Consider the following 22,659-nt stretch of genomic DNA (forward strand, 5'->3'; position numbering starts at 1 on the left):
GTAACGTGGCTCACAAACCAGTTCTGACATACTCCTTTCTTCACTCTGCTTCATCAAACTGTTGTTAAAGGCAAGGGTGTGCACATAAGTGTACCAATACGACCTTTTAAAGAGCCTACAGGTAAAATGCTGTTGTGCCAAACTGATAACTCCAAATTAAACCCTCCCTCTAATTACAATTTCAATTTGGAGAATCAATATAAAGATGATACTTTAGTGACAGGCAATTTATTGACCCCAAAGCACATCCTATTATAGAAGCAAAGAAAAACCTAGCAGAGAGGTTTATTGAAAAGAATTTGGTTACGCCCCAAATCTAACAACCAAAAACAATTTTGCAGTTGCAAACAAATTGCATTAATATGAAATAGCTGGACCAGTTCAGCATTAGAATAGATGACTTTCCAAAGTTGAACTGGTTTTCGCTTGTTGGCTTTGACCGGCCAATCAACTGCCACTTTGCATCTTCTCCCTTTGACAAAGATATTACAAGTAATGAGAGCTCCCACAACAAAACCGAACTAGACGTCTAGAGGCCCTGAAATGTGTAAAAGAAACCATAGGCTGGCCAAGGTTTGAGCTGCTCACTCAGATCAGGGGCGGCTGCTTGACAGGGAGTGAGCGACAAATAACAGAAAAGGAGTGCACTCTTTTGCCCTTTCACTTAACCACGCGTCGGAAGTATCCAAATTAGGCCAATTTGCCTACAGTGAGAGGATAATCTGTTGTTTATTGCTCCCAACAAGGGGGTCTTGGGGGGCAGCCGAGCGTAGGGAGGTCTGCCCCCCGGGATGTTTTGGAAATGGGAGCGGCGCGGTCCTCTGCTCCGCCCCTTTTTGGGCTTGTTGGGCTGTTTGGGCTATTTTATAGCCCAAGGGATATTTAGGTCACCATTTTGGGTTTCCATCCACCATTTTAGGCTGTTTCAGCATTTTTCAATCGAGGCCCCCCCCCCCTCTTTTTTCATTTCCCTTTCATGTCCCGGCTCCCTTTCGTTGGTAGTGCTTGTCCGGTATGCTTAGGGTCCCTTAGAGCGGCATGGCATTTCTCGAGTGTTAGTGAAGGCTGGGAACTCCACAGGGAGGAGAGGCTCATCGCTGGGGCGGCTTGCCTGTGACGTAGGAACTCCATAGAAGGCGAGCCTAGGCGCTGCGACGGCTTGCGTGTACCCTCGGCGGTACTTGACCGCAGGTGAGAACCATGTGGGTCCCGTCTCCAGAGAGCGAACCTGATGGGGGTATGTTGTCGCAGTCTCTCATTAGGAGAGTATGTCTGTGTTTTCGGCCTCAGGGTATGGGGGAGGAGGGATGATTTCCCGTTCGGGGGTAGAAGGGGTGCAGCCTGAGTTTGGCTTCGAAAGGCACGTCTCTAGCCGAAATTTTGTGTGGAGGCTACATTAAAAAAAATAAAAAAATTTGGGGGTGGTTTATTCTGCCATCATCTTTCAGTTTTTAGGCGGGGTTTTTTAGAGGGGGTGAAAAACTCCAATGCCTCATTTCAAGTTGTGGTCTTAGGATCAGGGCGGTATTTGGGGGCAGCTGTGCGTGGTCCTAGGCAGCTGCCTCGGCCAGGGCTGGAACACACGACAGAGGGGGGCTGGTCCCCCTTAGAGCCGAACGGGTGTTTACACACTTGAGTCTTCCCTCCCCCTCCCTTCCTTTTACGATCAAACCTTGGTAAGCTACAGCAAGCGGAGGCGGGGACTTTTCAGATGGGGGGCTGAAGGTTCTCTGCCCCCCCCTCTTTTTTCTTTAACTTCTTGGCTGGCAGAACTGCGACCACAGTGAGGAGTCGGCATGTCACGCTTATCTCATTATTCTGAGCATTACTTCATATCCTTTAAAGGGGTCAGCTCATTTTTTTTTTTACAGAGTGGAGTGGCTTTTCTTCCCCCACTTCTGGAGGGTTAGTTGGGTAGGTGCAGGCCCCGGTTACATTGGGATGGCAGATTAGGATATAGGCAGGGACCAGCATAACGGACCATATATTTGCGGCGGGATCATTTCTGCAGCTTTCCCGACACGGGAGGGCACTGTACGGCTCCATTACCCCGTGGTGAAGAGAAGGCTGGGCCCAGTACGAGCACGCTGGAGCGTCAGGGAACCACAAGCTCACTGCCCCATGTAGGCCCCGTACGGCTTCGGCGGTGCACCAGGTCAAGGGGGACAGTACTCCCCCTGCCGAAAATTGACGGGAGAGTTATGGACCACAAGATCACTGCCCCATGTAGGCCCCGTACGGCTTCAGCGGTGCACCTGGACCACAAGATCACTGCCCCATGTAGGCTCCGTACGGCTTCGGCGGTGCACCTGGACCACAAGATCACTTCCCCACGTAGGCCCTGTACGGCTTCGGCGGTGCACCTGGACCACAAGATCACTGCCCCACGTAGGCCCCATACGGCTTTGGTGGTGCACCTGGACCACAAGACACTGCCCCACGTAGGCCCCGTACGGCTTCGGCAGTGCACCTGGACCACAAGATCACTGCCCCACGTAGGCCCCGTACGGCTTCGGCGGTGCACCAGGCAAAGGGGGATGGTACTCCCCTCTGGTGGCAAGCGACTCACATAAGCAGCTTTTAGGGTATGGTACGGCAGGAAGTTTATAGACCACAAGATCACTGCCTCAGGTAGGCCCCGTACGGCTTCGGTGGTGCGCCAGGTCAAAGGGGGACAGTACTCCCCCTGACAGCAATCAATGCGGTAGGGACCACAAGATCACTGCCTCACGTAGGCCCCGTACGGCTTCGGCGGTGCACCGGGCCAAGGGGGACAGTACTCCCCCTGGCGGAAATTGACACAGAAAGCACATGTAGGATATGGTATGGCTGGAAGGTTATGGTACGGTTTTCAATGTAGGCGCAATGGTATTATGGATAATGGTGGAACGCTTTTGGAGGGAGCTATGGCACAAATGGTAAGTGGTGTGCTGTTTTGGGTCACAGGTTTAAAAGATAGGTTTCCGGTTCCTGTCGATGCGGTCAAAGTATGATGAGGATGTGCAGTTGAGCACAAGGATAGGTGGGAAATGCAGCCGCGCTTAGGGGCAGACACATGGAATATCCCGATCTGGACTAGGCAGACACATGGAATATCCCGATCTGGACTATGAGGGATTATTTAGTGAAGATATTTTGCAGGAGGCACTGGGGGAGGGGAGGGGATCTCACCACTTTGTTCATGACATTTTCCAGGATCACGCATCGGGCAAGAGGGCAGAAAGGTCAGTGCATCAGGACAGCGGTGGAGGACCCGACCGGAGGTGAACAAAAGGGGACAAAGGGTGGACTACAGCATGGACACCGGTTCTATCACCAGGTAAAAGTGCAGCAGCATAATTGGGGCGTCGGGTGGAATTGAGGAAGTAGCTTTGGCATGAGAGTTCAAGATGGGGTTAAGGTAAGAAGGAAGGAAGGTGCTGCGCTGGGGACTATAGGCTTACACTACAGGAAGGGCCCGTAGCTGTGGTTATACGGCGTAAGCTGGCAATTAAAGAGAAAAGCTGATACTGGCGGTGCTGGCAGATGCCTTTATACCAGAAAAGCACCAGGGATTTTGTAGGTAGTTGGGCAGGCTTACAGGCCCCGGGGGTACACTTTCTATTACCATTATTATGGTAGATGGCGGCAGGGATATAGCAACACAGGCAGGCGTATGGGAGCTGCTTTTAATTCTGCTAATAACTTAGATCTTTTAATATGCTGGATTGTGGCGGTATAGTGCCACAATAATTACGTTAATGGCCAAGGGAAGCGGCTCACGCTTGGTCCGGGGACTCTCAAGAAGGTAAGGGTCAGTAGTGGCTTTCCGTCCAAGGTTATTATGCAGGGGGTGGCTCGCTTGGAAGGTGCAATGGAGGAAGGGGCCTGTGGTGGCTAAATTTTTTCCAACTGGAATGTCATGGATGACGGCATTTTTGGGGTAACATGCTACTGGTGAAAAGTGATCACTGTGGGGTGGCCAGTTTCCGCTGGATGCCTGGATATCTTGGGGCGTTCAGGTGGGTCTTAGGGGTAACTTTAGACGTCAGAGCCATTACGTTGGATCCAGTGCCCAGTGAGGTTGTTTATATAGTGATACGGCCGCCATGATTGGGATAAAGGGGTTTTTGGGTACGTGGGAGCACAGGAACAGATAGCTGGACACGTTTTAGAGCTGTCATATTAGGACATGGAGATCTAACCTGTGGCCACGGAGGTCTGGTTATGGCAGTGATAAAGCAAAACACAATAGGGGATCATAGGCGATCTGGTGATTTGGGGCACAAGAGCAGACAGCTGGACCCAGGTTGGGGGCTGTCAAATACAGCTGGACCCAGGTTGGGGGCTGTCAAATACAGCTGGACCCTGGTTGGGGGCTGTCAAATACAGCTGGACCCACGTTGGGGGCTGTCAAATACAGGCCCGTGAGATGGAGCCTGAGGCCATGGCGGCCTGGTTACTAATGGTGATAAAGCAAATGCGGTTAGTTTGACAAGTCGCCCAGTACGGCACTAGCATATTCACGAGGAGTGCAGAGTTGACCTTTGCGGTACCATTGAAAACTTTGTGGATACATGGCCCGGAACGGATTTAGCACTGGTTCCAAGGGCTGCCAGAGGTTGCTGGGCAGGCTTGAGGAGCTCAGAGTGCATTTTTGTGCTACCATCGGCAATACAGCAGACAGGTGGACAGTACAACAGTAGCACATGCTGGAGGAGTTGGTGTTGATAATTGGGGTACCCTTGGCAGTTTATAAAGTGAGTGACCCAGAACAGCACTGGCATGCTGGAGCATCAACAATGATACTGTGGCCATGGAGGCTCGGCTGATTCATGGCGATTAAAGCTGACAAGCCGGTTACGAGGTGCCAGGGGAGGCTTGACAGCTTTGGGAGGTATGGGTGAACCGGGGGAATAGTTGACAGCATGGAAGTAAGCCATATTAGCACGGCAAAGTCATTCCTGGGGTTTTACATTGAGGTCGGTGACCATGGAGGTCCTGTGTTCAGGTGGGATTAGAGTGGTTAAGCCCGGTTCCACGGACTGCGGAGGAGGTTGGACAGTGCTGGGAGCTCAGGGGCACACGCAGAGCACTTTTGCAACAAGGAAAGCAGCTGGACTTAGTACGGGTGGCCACTCATGGGCATTGTATTTGATACTGTGGCCAAGGGGGTATGCTTAGCAAGGGGATAGATTTACCATGCTTTTTTCCATGAGCTGTCAGAAGGCACGGGACAGCTTTTAGGGGCAGCTAGGGCCTGGCTCAGGGGCCCGTGACAAAACGGGCGGACAGTGGGTCCCTGTACGGCGCTAAAATTGTTTTGGGGTTAGTATGCGCAGGTCGAAATCTGGGGGCCTGGTATCAGCGTGTCATGCGACGGGGCAGGACTCGGACATCGCTTATGCTTTCTCCGGCTCACAGTTCGGTGAGTTTCTGTAAGAGGTACTCGGTTACAAGGCTTGCGGGGCTGCCCTGCTTTGCAGAGAGCAAGAGAGTTATAAGACCAGAATGAGGATTAAGATTGGTACAGTTTCTTTGGCATCTTTTGAACAGGGACAGTGGCTTGTGCGTGGGACAACAGAGTGGTCCGCAGCGAGGGTCGTTTTTGGTCAGGGATACTTTACATTTGCCACACAAGTGGTTTTCAGGGTTTTTGGGGTGGGGGTTTTAGGAGTGGGGACCCCCCCATTTGTTCACGCCGGAGACTGTGGCTCATGTGCAGAGGTTATTCATTAAGTTACTCATGTTTGGCGCTGGAGACCCCTATAGTTGTGTTTTTTTTCCCGCGCCTCAGGGTGGTTTTGGGGGGCTTCCCTTTTCATTATGAAGTGGTGCGTTTAAGTAGTATGCTTAGGGGTAGCCTCCTGTGGACAGCATTCATACAGATTTTACATGCCTACAACAAATCTGGGAGGTCTTGGCAGGGTGGCTGGGTGGAGGTATTTAACTTTTATGTTTGCTCTGGGACGTGTAGCTCTTCGTTGTGAGTAAAGTGGCACCGGTCTGGGGCTTGTCAGGTCACAGTGGGGGGGCAAAGGGGCGAATTGGTCCAATGTTCCGTGTTGCTGTGGAGCTGCAGTCACACAAGTTCTTGGGAGTCTGGCAAGGGGGTCGGGCATTGCGGACATGGGGTCTTGGGTTGATGGGCATGTAATGCTGTTAAAAATGTGTACCGGTCGGGGGGAAGTGTTCTAAGATATTTCGTTTTCTGAAATATTATGGTTGCTTTTCAGGTGCGGCTACAGTTGGAGGCTATGGGGTGTCTGTTTCTATACTGGAGGAGTCATTGTTTATATGGGAAGACCAGCAAGAAAGAGAGGCAGACTCGGGGTTCCTTGGCCCCGCTACGTATTGTTTGCACATGGGCTTGTATATGAGAAGGGGGCCTGTGGGGGAGGTTGCTGCTACCCTCTTAAGATATGTTGTTGGGGAGTTCGGGGTTAGGAATTTCCATACAGGTGAGTTACGCCAGTGGTTGAGCGACGGCTGGGTGGGTTGAGTGCTGGCCATGCGGGGCGTGGTATGGGGACTTTACACATGGAGGCAATAGGAAGTTATGGAAAGGGTCTATGGTGCCCGGATGTTTTTCCCGAAGCCCATGTGGCTGGCGTTATCTATGACTCGTGGGTATGTCTAAGGGTTTTTTTTGTGGTTTCCTTTTTCTCATGGATCGTTTGGTGTCAGGTGCAGGTTACTTTTTCGGAGGCTCTGTCGGTTCCCTGGTCTTTTTTGGGGGGCAGAAAAAGGGGGTGGTTCACCCCCCCTTTTTTCTGGGTGGCGGTTGGCAGTCAAGTTGGCATGTTTTAGCCAAGTTTATTCGTTATTGACAGAGGCAATCCAGGCTAAAAGGGAACGGGTAGACAAGTTCACGAGGTAGGATATTTAAGGTGCGTTAGGAAGTTAGGTTAGTGACAGGTTAATAATCATAAAGGTTAAGGTTGAAAGGTCAAAGGTAAAAGGGTAAAGTTCAAAGGCAAAGGTTAAAAGGTCACACCAAGGGTAAAGGGTAACGGTCAAAGGTCAAAGTTCGAAGGTCAAAAGCTAAAAGGTCACAGTAGGTGGTACTGAATTGCAGGTTTTAAATGTTGTGTGGGGGAACCTTAGGGGTGGGGGTAGCGTAACATAGGTAACAGCTTGTATAGTGAGGTTGTAGTTTTGTAAGGCATTAGGCCAAGGGCCTTTTAATTGTGATGTGCACCTGTTTCAATAAAAGCGGCCTTTTACACACTATTTCAGTGTCAGTGGTCTGTGCCGGGCCCCATATTCCCCAACGTATTCATTTGAACATCACTTTACTAAAAGACTGGCCAAGCCGCATAAAACGTGGTTGAAACATAAAATGACGGTCCCCACAAGCACGAGATATTTTTTTCAGTTAATTGATATTATATGTAATATCAGGTTTATAATATGAAAACTGGATAAAGCATTCTTTGGCAGAGCAGTTCTGCAGTTTTTCTCACACATGAAGACACTGTACATATTGAACTCACCCACAAATCATGTTCTGCATAATCGAACAGCAGCCACACCTTCCTGTCACTGTGTGAAAGAAAGACCTTCTGTAACGCGATCACGTTGGGGTGCTTCAGTTCTCGTAACAGCTGAAAGTAAAGAACAAACAGCTAAATAACCTGATAAATAAAATCATGGTTTGTAAAATGTGGGCAATGCAAGAGGCACGTTCTGTACACTTCATTATACGGTTACATCAATGTTTACGGTCAACTGATTTCCACAAACCTACTTTCCTACACCTACCTCTGGAAGCCATTTGAATCAATGTACAGTTTTCCCCCACTAACCATTGTGCAAGTAAGATCCTCTCCCCCAGCACCAGGATGCGACATTAAAAGACACACACAACAGACACACAAACAAGCACGAGCAAACACAGAGACATGCACGAACACATACACTTTCTGAAAATTCTGTACAGCTTTGGGGAGGGGGTACAGCTTTGGGGGCGTCAGGAGGTGGAGTGATGGACCGGCACAAGAGTGAATTCAATAGGAGGCCAAAGGAGAGCTTGATTTGGTCCTGGACGGGGAGAGAGAAAAAGAGGAGAGAGAGTAGTAATGAGAGGGTGAGAGAGAAGGGGTTGGAGAGAGAGAGTTTTTTTAAAGGAACTATAAATCACTCTTGCTTATCCTATGTGGATAAGACAAGAGGGGGTACAGAAACAGAGGACGTGCAATTGATGTTTCATCCCCCTGATCCCGGCCGCCACCTGGAATCTGCTTCATGGAAACAGTGTTGATATTAACCCACAAATCTCCCTAGAAGGCATACAAATATATTTCAGCATATGATAATCATGACAATGCAGGGCAAAACAGCAAGATCCCACATTAAGTAAATAAATTAGAGGTGGGCGGTCAACTCCACTCACCTGATGGAGTTCACAGAGTTTTGTCCACTCCTCACGCTGCTTGGAGCACAAAGATTTGGAAAAACTCTGCCAACCGCCACGTTTTTCTCCGTGTGCTGCTCGCCAAAATAATTTGGCAATTAGGAAAATGAAGGGCTAGATCACCTCCCGGCTAAGTTTCTCAACGTGGGCGGGTGGGGCATGTCACTATCGCTCATGTTGAGAAAGCTGGCACTCGCGGTGTGAAAGCTGCTGCTCAATCTACTTGAGCAGCACAAAGACACAACACCGTCTGGCTCACTGTGTGGTGCAGTTCGCGCTCATTTTACAGCTCAGGATAAGCTCCTGGCCAAAAACTCAGCATGAGCAGCGCGACGTACTACAACTGCGTTGCTCGCAGAACTCTGCGGAATCTCGCTGAGTTTTTGGAGAACGCCGCAGAGTGAAACTCTGTGAGTTCCGCCTAGACCTAAAATAAATACAGCTTCCTGTGCCAAACATTTGCCACCGTGGCCTTAACAACACAATCTGCTACCTATAACACAGGCACATTAATTGCCATTACTATGTAAGAGTCCTAAATTACATTTCAGAAACTAAATGAAACTTTCTAAATATTCCCTTAGCCTCAAAATACACATACCTGTGAGAATTACAGTTTTAAAAAAAATGTATTGCATTTAAGCGAAAATCTCCATACACTGTACATTTGTAGCAGGTCATAAAATGATACGAAGGGTATAGCGAGGCAAAAGGAAAAAATAGGATTTTGACCTACAGCGATATAGTGAGCCCTGCTGTGTAGAGGAGTAGCCAATGCACATGTTGTGAAATAAAACAAAACAGCAACTTTTGAAACCCTATGGCTGGCGTTGTCACAAGCAGTTAATTAGACATTCGGTAGCATGTGTGGTAGGAATCTACTACAAATATGGGGGTGGAGGCAGATGGATGCTCGTTCAAATTACAGTTCACCTCGAATACAGAGATCAATAGCGAAATTGTCTTTTTTTGTATTTTGGCAATCTGAAATTTTATTGTGTTTTTTAGATGAATTTCTTAGGATTTTTTCCCTATGTGAATGTTTTGGTGTTTGAAATACCTCAACCAAATCTTTTTTAACTGCTTTTCTCAGTGTGTGTTTGTATATATTTATATCTTTTTGGGCTTATCCATTAATGTTTTCGATTATGTTGAATGAATGAAAAATTTCCTAGCTAACGTAACGGAAAGTTTAAATTCTATTAAGGACTTGGAGGCGAGGATTATGCTCATCTTTCTTTACTTTAATGATTAGCAGCACTTCAAAGTTGAACAAAAACCACTGTTCCCATGAACCATAGGGAACCATAACACAGAACAATAGAGTGTCCATGGATAGATAGTCTGCCTTCCATGCACCAATCACAGGGCTCCTGGGAGTATGTAGTCCTCTGTCTCACTCCATTCCTCCTCTTTTGTCGCTGTAGGCCAGCCAGTCCAAGATCCTCACAAATCTTGTTTGCCAGAATCGCCTGCAGAAGCAAAGCACAGCGTAAGCGAGAGCGTTGGCTAACCCTACAGGGGGAGGAAGGCCATGAAACACATTCAATGGATGCATCATAAAAACCCAACATTCAGAATAAGACCAATTACTTACCCCAGTACGAGGGCGGGAAAGGTAAACACAGAACTGGTACCCTGGGTGGGATAATCCTCACCTCCGAGTCCTTAATAGAATTGAAACTTTCCGTTACGTTAGCTAGGAAATTTGTCATTCTATGTCAGGACCGGAGGCGAGGATTATGCTAGTTTAAAGCTTGCTCACCACCAAATGTGCCATATCCAGCACCGGTTTGAAATAAAACCGTTTAAAGGTGGAATCCGAAGACCAATCTGCCGCATTGAGAATGTCTTCTAGACTAGCTCCCAGGGTAAACGCTTTAGAGGCCATGGCCCCTCTGGTAGAATGGGCACCAAAATCCCGGAGATCAATGCCCGCCTCCTGCATCACCCACCGTACCTAACAGGCTATCGTGGGGGAGGAGACTGCCTTGTGGGGCTTTTTCAGCGCGATAAGCAACTGTCGTTCCCCGGGAGGGCGGAATTCTTCTGACATTTCTTGATAAGCTTTGAGGCAATACACCACGCAGAGCTTGGGAGAATCCGGAAAGGAGGGATAGGAGATTGAGGTGGGGAGAATATCCTGCCTGAGACATCCAACGCCCGGAAGTCCGAAACCCGCCTACAAGATATAAGACAAAGAAGCATTACCAGTTTAGTTGAAAGTTCCTTTCGGGACAGAAACTGGTTCAGTTGCCAAGACAAAAACAGGTTCAGGACTTGATTGATGTCCCACAGCTGGGAATATCGAGGCTCCGGCGGCAAAGAAAGACGAATGCCTCGAAGGAGGCGATAAACCAAAGGGTGCTCGCCCAACGTGAAGCCATCCCCCAGGGAGTGGCCGGCTGATATGGCTGACCGAAAGGTATTAATGGTTCTATAAGCCAAACCGTTGTCAGCCAGAGCAGCCAAAAAATTCAGAATCAAAGTCACATCCGCCGCCACAGGATTGAGACTCTGGGGCATACACCAACGAACCCATCGCCTCCAAGTGGAGCGGTATCGCTTGACCGTACTATCGGCCCAGGCCTTGGACATGAACTTCTCAGCCATTCCCGAAAGGCCCGGGACCGCCCATCGTCCCCTGTAATCCGCCACGCCATCAGGGCAAGGGATCCTTGTGCCATGAGCGGATGAGGAACTCCGTCGGGATCGAGGAGAAGAGTCGGGAAGCGGGGTAGTGGGATTGGAAAATCCCAAGAACGTTCCAGAAGAACTGGAAACCAAGCTTGAGATCTCCAAATCGGCGATATCAGCACAATGTCTGCCCCCTGGCGAAGCACCTGGGCTGAAACCCTCGTCAGCATGGCGAACGGGGGGGAAGGCGTAACCCGCCTCCTCCCTCCAGTCCTGGAGAAATGCATTCGTGCTCATCGCCAGGGGGTCCGGCCGCCAACTGAAGAACCGAGGCAGCTGGAAATCCAAGCGGGATGCGAACAGGTCCACTGAAAACGGACCCCAGATGCTCTGGAGGTCTGCAAACACACCCGGATGTAGTTTCCACAGGCTCACATCCTGAAAATGCCTGGAATGAAAATCTGCACCTGGTTGTAGTGACCTGGGAGATATTCCGCTGTGACGGAAACGTGATGGTCTAGGCAATACTGCCAGAAATTCACTGCCAGGTCGGAGAGTGCTCGCGAGCGGGTACCCCCTAGGTGGTTGATGTAACGCACCGCTGATATGTTGTCCATCTTGAGGTGGACGCAAGAACGGACTGAGTCCTTGGTCCAGCACTTGGTCTCGAGGGAGCCCGCCAACAGCTCCAGACAGTTGATATGGAGCCGCTGTTCCTGTGGCGACCACACACCTCTGGTAGCAAACTCTCTACACCGTGCACCCCATCTGGACCTGCTGGCGTCGGACTCGATAATGAAATCGGGCGCGTAACCGAAGATCGTTCGCCCATTCCAGGCTTCCATATTGGCAAGCCACCACTGGAGTTCTTCCCTGGCCTCGGCCGAGAGGATGACTTTCTGAGAGTACGAGAGGCCCCTGCGAAGGTGATGGGCCTTGAGGCGTTGCAGGGGGATGTAGTGCAAAGGACCGGGAAAATTCACCTGGATGGAGGCTGAGAGAAGACCTACAATGCGGGCCAATTGACACAGGGACAGGCGCGACTGTGCAAGGGACCTCCTGATCTCGTGACGGATCTTGGTCATCTTCCAAGAAGGGAGGCTGAGGGTGGATGCCACCGAGTCGATCACGAATCCCAGGAACACAACCTGTTGGGCCGGAACCAAGACGGATTTTGCTTCGTTGATAATGAAGCCCAGGCCCTAAAGGAGATCGACCGCCGTCTGAAGGTGAGTCGATAATACCCGGGGACATTGGGCCATGATCAGGATGTCGTCCAGGTATACGATCAGGGGCATGCCGGACGCCCTCAAGCGTTCGATCGCAGGCCGAAGAACCTTGGTGAAACACCAAGGGGCGGATGAAAGGCCGAACGGAAGGGTGGTGAACTCGTACACCTTGTCCCGCCAGGGGAATTGCAAAATCTCCTGTGAGGAGGAAAAATCGGAATCGCGAGGTAAGCGTCCTTGAGGTCCAGGGGCGCCATCCAATCGTTGGGCCTGAGGAGATCACGCAAGAGATGGATGCCCTCCATCTTGAAGTAGCGGTACACCAGCCACCCATTGAACTCCCGCAGATTGATGACTGGACACTGCGTCCCATCGGCCTTGTCGACCAAGAAGATATTGCTGAGGAAACCTCTGGGGTGCGGAAGCGTCTCCACGATCGCCTGCTTGCCTAATAAGGCGGAGACCTCCTGATCGACCTGCACCATGTTGGTGGCCGAGAAAGAGAGTGGGCGCGGGGGAACCAGTTGCAAAGGTTCCCCGTGGAACTCTATGTGAAACCCTCGGACCGCTTGAAGCACCCAGGCGTCCCCCGTGACAGAAGTCCAGGCCTGGAAAAAATGCACCAGATGGCCCCCCACTTTTAGAAGGGAGAACACTCACCGGAAGAGTTGGAGGCTCCACTGCCCGACCGCCTCTGTTTTTCCCTCGGCGACCTCTGGTCGGGTAGAAGTTCCCGAATCTGGCTTGGTCTTGGTAGTTGCAGTTACCAGAGCCTTGCCCTCTGCCCTGATTAGGATGGCCGGACGAGCGGCCCCTGCTTCGTCCGGCCCCCCGGAAAACACGGGGGCGGAAAACCTTCCTGATGGAAGTCCGGGCCCTGTCTAAAGAGGTAAAGGTATTAACACATTTGCCCAGTTCTTTGATAAAGGGCTCTCCAAAAAGACCGCCTTGGGCTACGGAGCCCGCCTCGGAATCGGCCAAATCTCTGAGCTTAGGGTCCACCTTAATGAGTAAGCTCCAGCGTCTCTCCGTAGAGAGCGCGCAATTGGCATTCCCTAGGAACACCACAACGCGATGGGCCCAAGCATAGAGGATGTCGGGTGAAATCAGGGAGCCTGACAGCTTGGCTTCCTCAGCCATATCGAGAATCTTTGTGGCGGGCCCAAGGACATCAAGGAGCTTGTCCTGACAAGCATGCCAGGACCTGTCAATACCCAGCTTGGGGTCCTTGACAAACTTTTACAGGAACGTCGCCATGCGGGGATCTATCTCTGGGGTAGCAGCCACCTTCCCCTCCAGCGAAGGCCCAGGACATTCCGCCCTGGATAAGCTTCTGGCTGTGGCCTCTAACGTCCGGCGGATTCTGCTGGCGACGTATTGGGCAACTTTCTCTGAGGGGGCCCAGTCCGAGGAACGGGGGTGTAGGATATCGTCGTGGTCTAGCATATCAGCGCAAAGATTTTGCGCCTCGGGGCCGAATCTGGACGGGACGGACGCCAGGGACCTGATGGGCCTGCTTCGTCATCAGTATCGCCCGCTGCATCCCCTGATGATGTGGGTGTCACCTGTGTGGGATTGCTCGCTAAGAACGCCTGCTTAAGCGGCCAAAAGCATCCATGTCCACCCCAGAATCCCTAGGACGTTTAGAGGGCGGAGGCTGAGTGTCGGCGGGGGTTCCACCAGTACAGGGCGAGGAAGGGGGAAGGGTCTGCGCCTTGGCTAATATCGCACAAGCCTGCTCTATTCTGCGAGACAGGCAATCTTCCAAGGGTCCCACGGTTTGTTCCACCGCCTTGTGGATAGAATCGTCCACAGCATCGTAAAAGTCCTCATCCCCACGGAAGGGCAGTGAGGGGGTCCTCCTCCAACTGATCATCCTGCTGATAGGCCTCATCATCGTACACCTCCATACGGACAGGAAAGGAGCGTTAAGCAGGTGAGTGGGTCCAGAAGAGGGTAACTTCTCTATCAAGGAGGGCTGGGTGTCAGCCTAACTCAAGTGCGGGCAGTGCTCGCTTGTAAGAAGGGTATAAAACCCACGAGACCAACAGCCCTGGTGCAGTGAAAAAATCAAAGGGCAACCTGCCTAGTAATAACAAAGTCCCAATACTGACCCTTCTGGAGCGTGCATGCAGGCCTAAACAGTACAGACCCCCAGGCAATTTGGAAAAAAACGCGGAGAAAATCACTGCCTAATGGCAGGTACCGACTCGCGTTATGCGAGTGTTCACAGGGGGGCGTGAGAAACAATAATACTGCCTCATGGCAGGAACAGACCACAAACGGTGTCAAAGGCAGGCAAGGCTCTTCGGCAAAACGTCTCCGGCTGAGGAACAAACGAAGAATGCGCAAAATGCCGAGAGACGTTCGACGAGGAAGGCGCCCACCAAGTGCCCTCTTGCGGCGGGAGGAGCACCGTGAGCCTAAGCACCACAGAAGTCAACGGCCGTTAGGGAGCTCGAACGCTCCCACGGCCGGGAGAGGGAAAACCGAGTAGTGGTTTCCTCGCTAACACCACGCAGGAAAAAAACGTCAACGCTTGTGAAAATAAAGCTGAAAACCAAAGCGCATTAGTGGAAACGCGCAACACAGCAAAGGCTGACAGGAAACTTAAACTTTCGGCACATAGGCGAAGTGCGTTTAAGAAAAGCCAAACAACAGCATAGCAGAAACTTATCAGATAAAGTCACACTAAGCATATGATAACATCCATATCCACACATTATGAGGAAAGAAGAAACAAGGCACTTATCTGGCTGCAAGCAGCAAAGAAAGAGGAGGAATGGATAGAGACAGAGGACTACATACTCCCAGGAGCCCTGTGATTGGTGCGTGGAAGGCGGACTATCTATCCATGGACACTCTATTGTTCTGTGTTATGGCTCCCTATGGTTCATGAGAACAGTGGTTTTTGTTCAGCTTTGAAGTGCTGCTAATCATTAAAGTAAAGAGAGATGAGCATAATCCTCGCCTCCGGTCCTGACACAGAATGGCCTTTTGTACATATGATACTAGTAATGTGTTTTATGGAAAATTACTTTCTTAAATAAACATGTATTGATTGATGATGATATCACAGATGAGATCACAGTTGACATAACATCAGTTTAACTGCGTTTTTTAAGATATGTATCTATATATATGGATATATATCTTTAAAAACTAATTTAAAGCTGGATGAATTTAGATAATCTAATGTCATTTGGTTTGTTGCAGTGAGTGCCAGGACTCCATCAGACACCTCTGCAAAAATTCACACATTTTTCTTTCTAGCGCTAAACAATTGATTATACCTTTTTGTCAATAAAATTATTGCAGAATGTGTGACACTTTGTAGTACATGGTAGATCAGAAAGTGACTAAGTTAATTGACCTGAATGAATGTCCTTCGGCAAAATGTGATAATGGCAACAACAGTTGGTGAAATGAAAGAAATGGGTTTCAAATGGTGACATCTATTAGCGCCAAAAGGGCATGACAGATTAGAATTTGAAATAAAAAGACGTGTTCCGAACATCCCACCAACAAGTTCCTGGTAAAAGAAACTGATTTTAGACTTTTGAACACATTACAATGGAAAGGAGCACAGGTTGAACTTGAAACCCATAAAAAGCAGAATGATCACAAAAAGTCTTGGAAAGAAGGGTGCTGTGTAAATTCCAATACAGAATACATTTTACTCATTTTTAGACAGACATTGTTGTAAACTTAAGTAATGTGTCAACGGGCATAAGCAGGCACTTCAGAAGAAGAAACTGCATGCAATTGATTTCAGAAGGAACAGATTGTGACAAGAGAAAACACAAGACCTCCCTTCATTTATGTATTAGTATTAGGTACCAACACCCACTTGGGATTTATTTAAACATACCAAACCAGGAGGGAGAAGTTGTATAAAAAAAGAGATATAAGGAATTAAAAGCCTGTCCCACCGTGTTGAAAATGTTCTTGGCTAAATGTAGGTTGTTATCAGTAGGTCCAACAGGCATGTATACAGATATGAAGAACAATATATAAAAGTGGACCTCTAGGCTGTCAGAAATGTTTTAACCACTGAAGTAGCACCCTCACAATTTAAATATCACGGAAGGGTAGTTTAACTTTTTTGATTCACGAGAAAAAACTACATTCTGCATTATCCTCATACAGACTGGTCTCACTTATTTTGCAAGGTGTAGATCTGGCTGAACTGGACATTGACTGTGTGTCGCATAAGGAGTAAGCATATACCACATTCTCACAGCTTCCACGTAAAGGACAGACTAGAATCTTTACATATGGTTTGTAAATCTGCCCTCTGCTTTTGATGGACTAATTTACGAGAGACAGTAGGGTAAACTGCATACTGCAAATCTACAAAATGGACTATAGATATTGTTTCTAATAAGGGGACTGCATTCTGACACAGACTTGTAACCAAATGGAAGAAAAAGGAATGCACACCAACCCAATAAACATGAGTTCTGCTTGAGGCAGAGTAGTTGCCTATCCTCATTCCGTTTTTTTATTGCTCGCCTTCTTTTATTCCTAGGCAGGACTGATGCCTTTTGACTAAAAGTTAATATTGCCTATCCATTTTTCTATATGCAGATGGTTTCAGTTTTGCAAACTATTATCGGTGTACAACAACTAATCAATCGACCAGATATCAAAGTATGCCCAAATATATTGCTACAGCATTAATGGGAGGAATCATTATAGTTAGACTGTCTCCTGAGAAGAAAGAAACTAACAGAGGTGGAGGAATTTCCACACCTAGGTAAAATAATAAAACACTATTTGAATTGGTTAGCCCACTTAAAAAACTGAAACATTCTCTCGGCCTCTATGGAGCCTGCATCTCTTATTAAAATCTTTGCTGGAAAAAAGGTGGCTTTCGTATTGCTCTAAATATGAGTCAATGATGCAAACTGTTACTGGTAGTGTTCTAAATCTCTGAACTGTGAGGGAGAGGAGGCCTCAAAAGTCCTAACCAGGCTTAACAGAGAACTAGATACATTGGAATGTGGGTTCTGATGAAGGGCTCTGACAGGGAGTAGGAATACTATTTGAGGTAGCTATACACCTAGAGCAGGGGTTGTAGAGTCTGACATGAAGCACTAGATAAATAGGCCAAGAAAACAAACTGGAGACAATAAATGATGTAATCTGCTACAAGCGTAGTCGCGGTGCTCACTGGACTGGATACAGAGGACTAATCAGTGCACAGTGGCTGAGGTACATGAGCGTCCCTGGGTGCACTGGACAGAGGCCACCAATGGTGTGGACGTGACCTTCTGCTTTTGCCCAGGGTGTGGTATTTATGAGCGAAATGGAGAGGGTGGGCATGGACGGGTTTGGAATAAATAAATGCCGAAAGTGTCCCACATGAGCGGATTCATGGCGTCACTTATTATCGGGATGGAGCTTGCAAGAAGCCAGAGCTTCTCCTATTGACCAAAATGCCCAGCTCTGTGCATCCACCATGCCAGGGCGGGAGCCAGAGCATTTTCCTACTCCACCGCATGGCATTGAAACAAGTTACCAGCGTGACTATGCCCAAAATTGTATCATATTATTTATTTTTTTAAAAGCTGTTTCCCAACTAGACCCTATGCTCTTGCTGATAACTTAGAACTTTTTTGAACCCAAGAACATTGGTCGTGCATCTTTAATAGGTACAGGCAAAAATTATGTCCATGAAAATCATAAGAGGGACACACAACACCCTGCCCCACCTTAGCAGCCTTACCCTTGGAGGTTCCATCATTCCGTGCAAACCAACAATCATCTCTTCTAACAGGCAGAAGCCACTCTTGTCACTTGAAACAAATGAGCCCCCCCTCATTATCACAACAGAAAATCTGGTGCAGCATAGTGAGGTAACCTTTTACCCTCCCCCATTTTTTAATTCTAGGCCTGATTCCTTAGCATTTGATGGTAAGGAGCTAAAACTCTCGGTTCAAAAGTTAGTTACTAGAACGCAGGATGTCCTGGGGAGCTTAAAGTCTTTTTTTATGACTGAATTGCATGTAGACGGTCCAAGTAGGGGCGGAGCATGAACACTACTCCTTCTCCAACAGTGACTAATAAACAGACCTTACAGGGCAGTGGCATTTTCCATCCTCTCAACGATAGCATGTTTACAAGCTCAAAACTGATCCACCATAACATCTGCCCATATGTCAATCAATCAATCAATCAGCAACATTTGTAGAGCGCGCTACTCACCTGCAGGGGTCTCAAGGCGCTGAGGGGGGGGGGGGGGCTACTGCTCGAACAGCCAGGTCTTGAGTTGTTTCCTGAAGGAGAGATGGTCCAGGGTCAGCCGTAGGTGAGTGGGGAGGGAGTTCCATGTCTTGGCTGCCAGGTAGGAGAAGGATCTTCCTCCGACGGTGGACTTCCGAAAGCGTGGGACGGAGGCGAGGGCGAGGCTGGCGGATCGGAGCTGGCAGGTGGGTGTGTAGAATGTGAGGCGGCTGTTGAGGTACTTCGGGCCCGTGTCGTGGAGAGCCTTGTGTGCGTGGGTGTGGAGTCTGAACGTGATCCTCTTGTTGACGGGGAGCCAGTGCAGGTCTTTCAGGTGGTCAGAGATGTGGCTGCGGCGAGGGATGTCCAGGATGAGTCGTGCTGAGGCGTTCTGGATGCGCTGGAGTCTTTTCTGGAGTTTGGCTGTGGTTCCAGCGTAGAGGGTGTTTCCGTAGTCCAGACGGCTGGTGACGAGGGCCTGGGTGACCGTCTTCCTGGTTTCAGTGGGGATCCATCGGAAGATCCTTCGGAGCATGCGCAGGTTGTTGAAGCAGGATGACGAGACGGCGTTCATTTGCTTGGTCATCGTGAGGGAGGAGCCCAGGTTGCAGGCGTGGTCTGTTGGTTTGGGTGCGATGCCCAGGGCAGGGGGCCACCAGGAGTCGTCCCAGGCAGAGGGAGATGGTCCGAGGATGAGGACTTCCGTCTTGTCTGAGTTCAGTTTCAGACGGCTTATCTTCATCCATTCTGCGACGTCTTTCATTCCTGCCTGGAGGTTGGCTTTGGCGGTGGCGGGGTCGTTGGTGAGGGAGAGGATCGGCTGGGTGTCGTCGGCGTAGGAGATAATGTTGAGGTTGTGTTGGCGAGCGATGTCTGCGAGAGGGCTCATGGAGACATTGAAGAGGGTGGGGCTGAGAGAGGATCCCTGCGGAACGCCACAGATGACTTCGGTGAAGTCTGACATCCCATCTGCAATTCCTCATGCACCTCGAAATGCAGCCAATTGAAAGAGGGTCTTGTCACTCCTGCTCATCCCGCCCAACATACATAAGCACTTCTCGTGCCTCAGTCCAACGAATACCTTCTCGAGCTAAAGATTTATAACACCTGCACTAATAAAAGTAGATTGTCTGCCTTCCAGAGCATCTAAGTTCTAAGCCCCCCCCCCATTATTAATGCTCTTCATTGTGAGAGATCCCAGAGTAGTCCTCTACCAGTCATTGAAAGAGGGGAGCACTTAGGCATTCAGGGATGTCCACTTTATAAGGGTGGGGTCCCTGGAGGGTTCACTAAGGTAAATTTGATCGGTGATCCTAGCCTTCAGTTGAATCTGGGTGAACTAGAGAGCTTATGCTTCCTGTCTTGGGACGTGGCTTGCCTACGGCAAAAATTAATTGACCCCTAATGGTTCGGGGTTGTAGAGCCTTGCCACGTCCTAACGTTCCAGGAAACTTGGCCGACTGAAACAGCCTTTAGGACTGGTTTTAAAACGTATTCTATTAGTGCACATCCATCTGCTGCTGGACAGGATTTTGGGGGATTCATTGTGTGGGTAAAGATATCCCTAAATTGAAATGTTAGGCTCCTCCATCTAGATTCTCCCGATACCCTTGGCCTAAGTTTAAAAGGAGCTTATGGATCAAAGATTCATTTATTTTCAGTTTACAATCATACGTTACCTCGCCATAAGGAGTCCCAGAACCTTGCCATTTGAGATCCTCATTCGTACAATCTTCATCCTAAACCTCATCTTTTAGTTGGCGATGATTTTAATGTCACCTATGAGCCACTGGAATGCAAGAACCTGGTAACTGCTGAACAGGATGAAATAAAAGGTATTCATTCATTGAATCTATCTTGTTTATTTCAAGCACAGGCAGGGTTTTACAACTAGCCAAGATGATACTTACACACAGTTTACATGGCTGTAATGGCTGGTCTACATCAGATATAAATAGAGCACATACTTTTGTGACGGGTAAGTACAAAAGTATGATTGATTATTTTGTATTGGATAGAGCTTTATAGGGCAAAATGATCGATTTTACAGTGATACCAAGAATAGACAGCAATCTCTATGCCTTGCAACTAAGTATGTGTCTCAATCTCATTTCGATCTTTAAGGAAACAAGTCCATACATTCTGCAATCAGATTTGCCAGATTTCAATATAGACATACTATTAATTCTAGCAAGTGGGAACGGGATGAGGGCATTTGGGCAGATCTTTTCAAGGCTTCAAGAACTAGAGATATGACTTCCATATGGCACATACCTGCCCATGGCAGTAGGGAGGGCTATTCTTCCACCGACCAATATATTCAACCATTCACTTGGGTTTCCCATTTAGGAAACATTTATACATCTCCCAGAATATTTCGACTGACCTTCACAATGTTTAGTTTGGTTCCTCTCTACCTTCAGGGACTCTTTGAACCACAATTACCACTAACAGTTGGTAGATCGTACTTCAAAACGAAGGATGCACTCAACTCCTATTTTCTATCAAGCTTGAAATAAACCTTCATTTACCTCCAGACATTTCACCATTAAATTATTTCTCTCTTTTCAGACATTCCATTGATTGCTACAAGAAGGGCGGGGCGAGAGCTGACCCCGCAATGATGCCCTGGCATTTTGACACCTTCCATCGTGCTATCAAGACACCGTCCCCGACCGGAGACCTGGTCTATCGTACAAACATACCCCAGACTAGGAGCTTGCACCAACACGTCGTGGGACACACCAGTGGTGGCAGGTGAGCAGTGAAGCCTCGGTGTGCAAGACCTACAATTGAGCACAGTGCGGGGGAAGGGGTTGGGGTGCAGCACCCTGGGTGCACAGGTGCATGTAAGCGATTTTCCCGTAGCTAATAATGTAGGACTATATTATCAAACAACGGTGATAACATTATCACCACTTTAGCGACAGGAAACTGCCACTAATGCGACGATAAGGGGTTGATAACATGCCCTTGTAAATTCCCATAGAAGCCCAGGTTCACACCAGAACCTGGGCTTCTAAGGGAATTGTAAAGAACAACGAGAGAGCTAGGGAAGGATGGGGTGCGTGCGTATCCCCTGTTCTAATGTAAGTTTTATCAATAGTGGACGAACCCAACGATGTGTGATACGATCACTGTAAGACAGTGTTTGGGAACCCACTGGGTTGGTTAAAAGACCCCTCACACACCAACCTAGTTGGTGTCATGCTTCATCATTGGGGTCCCAACCGGGTGGCCGAATGCCCCCCGGTTGTGCTACGACGCCGGATTACAGCGGAGCTGGTGTGGTGCAAGAGTGTCATGTCGTGAAGATTAAAAATATCTCTGAGAATCCTTGCCGTTGGAAATTTATTACTGGCGGCTCAGGATATAATAAAAACTGGATATGTGATGCAACTACGAAATAAATTATTATCTAATAGTTGTTTGTGTGGTAGGTCTACATGTTTCAGCCCGCATGGAGATGTATGGAGCTTTCTTCAGGACCAGTGAGAGGAGTGAGTGGCAAAGTGAGAAGTGCCACGTGATAAGTGAAAAAATAAAAAGGTATGATTACCTACACACTCGCTAAGGTGTGTGGACCCGGTGTCTGCGAACTTGCGGACACCGCAGCGAAAAAGACCTGTGGGAGGAAAAGAGACAGCACAAAACATGTATAAAACTGACACATGGGTGCCGAGTATTTCAGCAACTATAAAATGCAATCTTAGGTGCTGTGATGGAGCAAACATATCTGTCAGGAGATCGTACCTGTGGCAACATACAGACTATGATAATGTCGCATGCTGCTAAGCGTGTGGTTTGTCGAAGGCAAATCAATCTAAGGTGCTGAGAAGAAGCAAGCCTCTCTGTTAACTTCATAGACCAAGTGGTTGCATTAAAGGCAGACAAGACAAACAGTGAGAACAGATGGTGGTGCATTATATGCACGTTAGATGCCTGGTGAGTGAAAGGCATCAGTCGGGTTGATAATAGCACCGTGAGGCCTCAGAGAATTAATAGAGGTGTGTCACAGTGAGAAACCCAGTGAGCGCATTAAGGTCAGGGCTGGCTGGGGCCGTGAGGCAGAGCGCGTAGCTAAATAAGTCTGGGTTTGTGATGTTTAAAAAAGGGGGGGGGGGCTCCTCACGCAAATTCTGTAAGGAGAGAAGTAACGAGCATGAGGGA

General features: G+C 48.7%; 1 protein-coding gene across 4 annotated transcripts in view; it reads right to left on the reverse strand.

The window, feature by feature from the left end:
* The window catches only part of CDK19 (cyclin dependent kinase 19), a 1,761,913-nt gene that overhangs the window by 931,214 nt on the left and 808,040 nt on the right, over positions 1–22,659 (reverse strand). For all 4 annotated transcript variants that reach the window (XM_085612130.1, XM_085612131.1, XM_085612128.1 and 1 more), the window contains one exon: positions 7,476–7,586. In XM_085612130.1, the coding sequence (XP_085468256.1) occupies positions 7,476–7,586 (111 nt within the window). The remainder of the gene's footprint in view (positions 1–7,475; positions 7,587–22,659) is intronic.

This window comes from Triturus cristatus, chromosome 6, assembly GCF_964204655.1.
Source record: "Triturus cristatus chromosome 6, aTriCri1.1, whole genome shotgun sequence".
Classification (NCBI taxonomy): Eukaryota; Metazoa; Chordata; class Amphibia; order Caudata; family Salamandridae; genus Triturus; species Triturus cristatus.